The 4,025-nt window shown below is 49.3% G+C and overlaps 1 protein-coding gene across 1 annotated transcript; it reads right to left on the bottom strand.

The window, feature by feature from the left end:
* Window positions 1-2,155: 2,155 nt before the first annotated feature.
* Window positions 2,156-3,409, bottom strand: LOC124166448 (uncharacterized protein K02A2.6-like). The gene has a single exon (XM_046543978.1). It carries the CDS (start codon window positions 3,407-3,409, stop codon window positions 2,156-2,158), a length of 1,254 nt encoding a protein of 417 aa, XP_046399934.1.
* Window positions 3,410-4,025: the final 616 nt, after the last annotated feature.

The following is a 4,025-nucleotide window of genomic DNA, read 5'->3' as shown; positions in this document are numbered from 1 at the left end:
TAATTTCGCTTGACGGAGCATTTTGAGGCATAAAACATTTAGTAACTACGGCTCTTAGAGGCCACTTCTGTAAGTTCCTCAGATTATTGCACTGGGTATAATTGATACCAATCTTAAATGCAGCATAGGCACTTTTTCCTTCTACTCTTACACACGACTCACATGTTAAGTTAAATTTATTTTTAACATGAGAAACGACTTGTTCGTTTCAGGATCCAAGCGGCCGACATACATATACCTTACGATCCTGCTTGAAGTCCACTGGAATCATCCTCACAAGCTGCCCCTTGGCCGATGACGCGAAAATTTCTTCGTTTCAGTTTCTTATTATAGTAAACTGTGAAACCATCTTTCACCTGCCCGTCAGATTTCTTTTTCGTCTCCAATTGCGTCGTAGATTCCATTTTCAACGACGCCGCAGGATTTTTTGGATCGCGTTTAGATCGCGAAGCAGTTGAGGCATCCAGGTTGGTTGAAGTATCAACACTAACACTTACAATCTTGCTGATATCAGCATCAGACTTCAAGGCGTTGACATAATCTTGCGCCTTGGATTCATCCACGTCGGCTGCATCGCGGTTGTTTTTAATGGAATTAAACTCTTTCTTTAAAAGCTCAATATCGGCCGCCATATTTGCTAGCGAAAACTTATGCATGGCACGACCCCGCAAGAGGGTGATCTCTTCCTTTGGGGAGCCGCGCCCCCACGGACCCGAGCCCACCGAGGAGACAACCTCGTTAATAAACCCCGTCGCTCGCTCGGATAGTTTCCAGACAGCATGTGACTCGGCTGCTCTGAGTAGCCGTAACAACTGGCGTCCAGATTCACCCACGTGTTTGCCGTGCGTGGAGACCCGTACATGGGGGAGAAAGGGATCTTGGTGGGTAAGATCTCCGGCATCCAGCTGGACGTCGGAAACCCGGTATGGGCCGGAGTTAAATACCCCACTTCGGCCCTGGATTCCCCGCAAAACGGGCGGCCGAGAAGAGCCCAGCTCGGTCAATCGGCTCCTGGCGGCTGGGGAGCTTGGCGGCTCCTTCCGAGCGTACGCCAGGACGGGTTAGTGCTGGAGATATGGGGGTCTCCGTAGGGCGGCCGAAGGCGTGTGGGTTCGGAGGGCCCCCGCGCTGGAGGTTCTAACCCGAAAGAGGCCTCCTATCGAAGGTTCCTATATCCCTTGGGTAGCCCTGGCGACCACACCGGATCTCGGTGTGGCGTCCCGAATGTGTGGCTCCGTGGTGGGTGGGGAGCCCAGGGGACGAATTTTGTACGAGCGTATGGATAATAACTTCTTACCTCCAACCAAAAGATCCCGTCCGGAAACGAATGAGGGAGAAATGAGAAACAATAAATTTCTTATAATGAAATGTCAGAAGGAAGGGGAAACACTAAAAAAAAGTGTCCCCTTTCTTAATTCGTAAAGTCCTCTCTGCTACGGTCCCAGGTGATATAAAATCGGCCAAAAAGTTACGGGATGGATCCCTTTTGATCGAAACGGCAAACCAGGCGCAAAGTGAGAAGGTTCTCAACATGAAACTGATGCACGACATCCCAGTGACAGTGGAGGTTCACCGAACCCTGAACACTTGTCGGGGAGTTATAAGCCATTTCGACCTACTATATGTGGACGTTAACGAAATCAAACAAGAGATGGCATCCCAGGGAGTGTGCGACGCTCGTCGGCTGACAACGAAACGGAATGGAGAAATAGTAAACACCACCTCTGTAGTGCTTACATTTACGTGTGACCGGCTCCCTGACAAAGTGTTCATAGGGTATGAATCAGTGCCCGTGCGACCATTCATACCAGCCCCGATGCGCTGTTTCCAGTGCCAAAAATTCGGCCACATCGCACCGCGATGTGAGGGCAAGGCCACCTGCCCGCGCTGCGGCAAGGACAAGCACGATGGGTGTAGGGTTCTTTTAATTATAAAACACCAACTCCGGGTTCAACAATTTATTGTCACTCCGTTACATCGAGGCTTGACGTCGAGTTGTATACTGCCCCCGTCATGCCGGGCCACGGCCTTTTATGCGAACGGCAGGTGATGACGCACAGGCTCTGCTTTAGTCAGCCGCCTCAGTTGACTCTCTCGGCCGGCACCTGGATCCCAACACCCTCCCTTCTCTGCAAGAAAGAAAAGTGTTAGCCTCTTATCTCTCACACATGCATATTGGTTTTCTCACCACCCGCCCGCTTCTTGTCATTATTTCACCCTGATGGAATTCCCCCGCTCCGGACCCGCTGCTCTGCGCCACCGATTTGGCCGCTACCAGGAATGCTCGATTTCTCCGAACAACGCCGCCGTCAACTTCCACATCGTATGACCTCGGCTCGTTGCGTCTATTGACGATTTTCCCGTAGTGTTTCCTATCAGTCACCCAAACTCGGTCTCGTGGTTTCAGCTCGGGCAGCGGTTGAGCTCGATGTCTTCTATTGTACTTCTCGGCAGCCTTTGCTTTCTTTATTCCCATCTTTTCCCGGTGCTCCCTCAGGTTCGGCCACGATGGCTGCAATGAGTATGAAGAAATGGGAAGGTTTGTGCGTAATTTTCTTCCCATTAACAGCTCTGCTGGGCTATATCCGGTTTCCAGGGGTGTTGACCTGTAGACAAGTAATCCTAAATTTGGGTCTTTCTCCTTCAGTAAAATGTTTTTAACTATTTTGACTGCTGACTCTGCTTGGCCATTGCTTCTCGCTAATAATGGACTGCTCGTTATTTGCCGGAATCCGTATTCTTTGGCGAATTCCAACATTTCTCCTCTAAACTGTGGCCCATTATCGGATCTAACAACTTCTGGGATCCCAAACCTAGCGAAAATCGCTTTGATTTTTCCGATGACTGCTGCTGCGGTAGTGCTTGTTAACCTCGCCACCTCCGGATATCTGGAAAAATAATCTACAACAACTAAAAAGCTCTGATTGCGGACGGTTAAGATATCCATTCCTACCATCATCCAGGGTCTTTCCGGAACTGCAGTTGGCATCAGGGGTTCAACGGGCTGTGGACGCCTCTCCAGACATTCTTCGCATTTTTCAACTGCATTTTGTATGTCTGCCGATATTCCTGGCCACCAAATTGCATCTCGTGCTCTTTCCCTACATTTCCCTATTCCTAGATGACCTTTATGTAACCTATCGAGCATCTCCTTCCTTAACTCCTTCGGAATAACAACTCTGTGTCCATGCATAAGCAATCCTTCTCCCTCATTGAGATATCCTCTTTCTTCATAATATCTCCGCAGCGGCAGCTCAAGGTCTTCTTTGTGCGCTGGCCAGCCATTACGAACGTATTGCTTTATCTCTTTTAAGACGTCGTCTCTTTCTTGATTTTCTCTGACTTCTTCCAGCCTGGTGTCTGACATTGGTAGAGCCTTTATTACTTCTTTCTCCATCGCTTCATCCATTTTTCCTAGTCCATTAAATAACGCAGGGAATGTTTTCTCCGGTGCCCCGTTACGTAAGGAAGTCACCCCGACCCATTTTAATATTCCTAACTTCTGAATAGCTGGCCTCCCTAGCAATACCTCTCTGCCCCCGGGAGTTACGTAAATTGTTTCATCACACAATTTTTCCTTCCACTGCAGCTTAGCCTCGAAACTTCCCTTCGCACAAAAGTTCGTCCCTCCTATGCCTGCCAGTCGTTTAGACGTAGGGGTTAATTTAATTCCTTGCAATTTATCTTCAACCACGAGGGACCCTATCACTGTTACGTCTGCCCCCGTGTCTATTTTGAATTTAATATCGACACCATTCAGCGTGACTGTGACCCACCATGGCTCTACATTAGTATCTACAATTCCCAAGTAATAAATATCTTATTCGTCGTCTTCTTCCCGGACTACGACGGTCCCCACGGATTTCCGCAATCTACACATTTTTCTCCAATGACCCTTCTTACTGCACGCGTGGCACGTTGACTGTCTCGCGGGGCACGTTGCGAACGCGTGTTGAGGACTACGCCCGCATCTGCCGCAACTCTGGTGCTGGCTCTGTCCGCTGCATCCCCCTGGTGATGCTCGC

This window comes from Ischnura elegans, chromosome 10 (genome assembly GCF_921293095.1).
Source record: "Ischnura elegans chromosome 10, ioIscEleg1.1, whole genome shotgun sequence".
NCBI lineage: Eukaryota > Metazoa > Arthropoda > Insecta > Odonata > Coenagrionidae > Ischnura > Ischnura elegans.
This window is presented reverse-complemented; position numbering and strand designations above follow the sequence as displayed.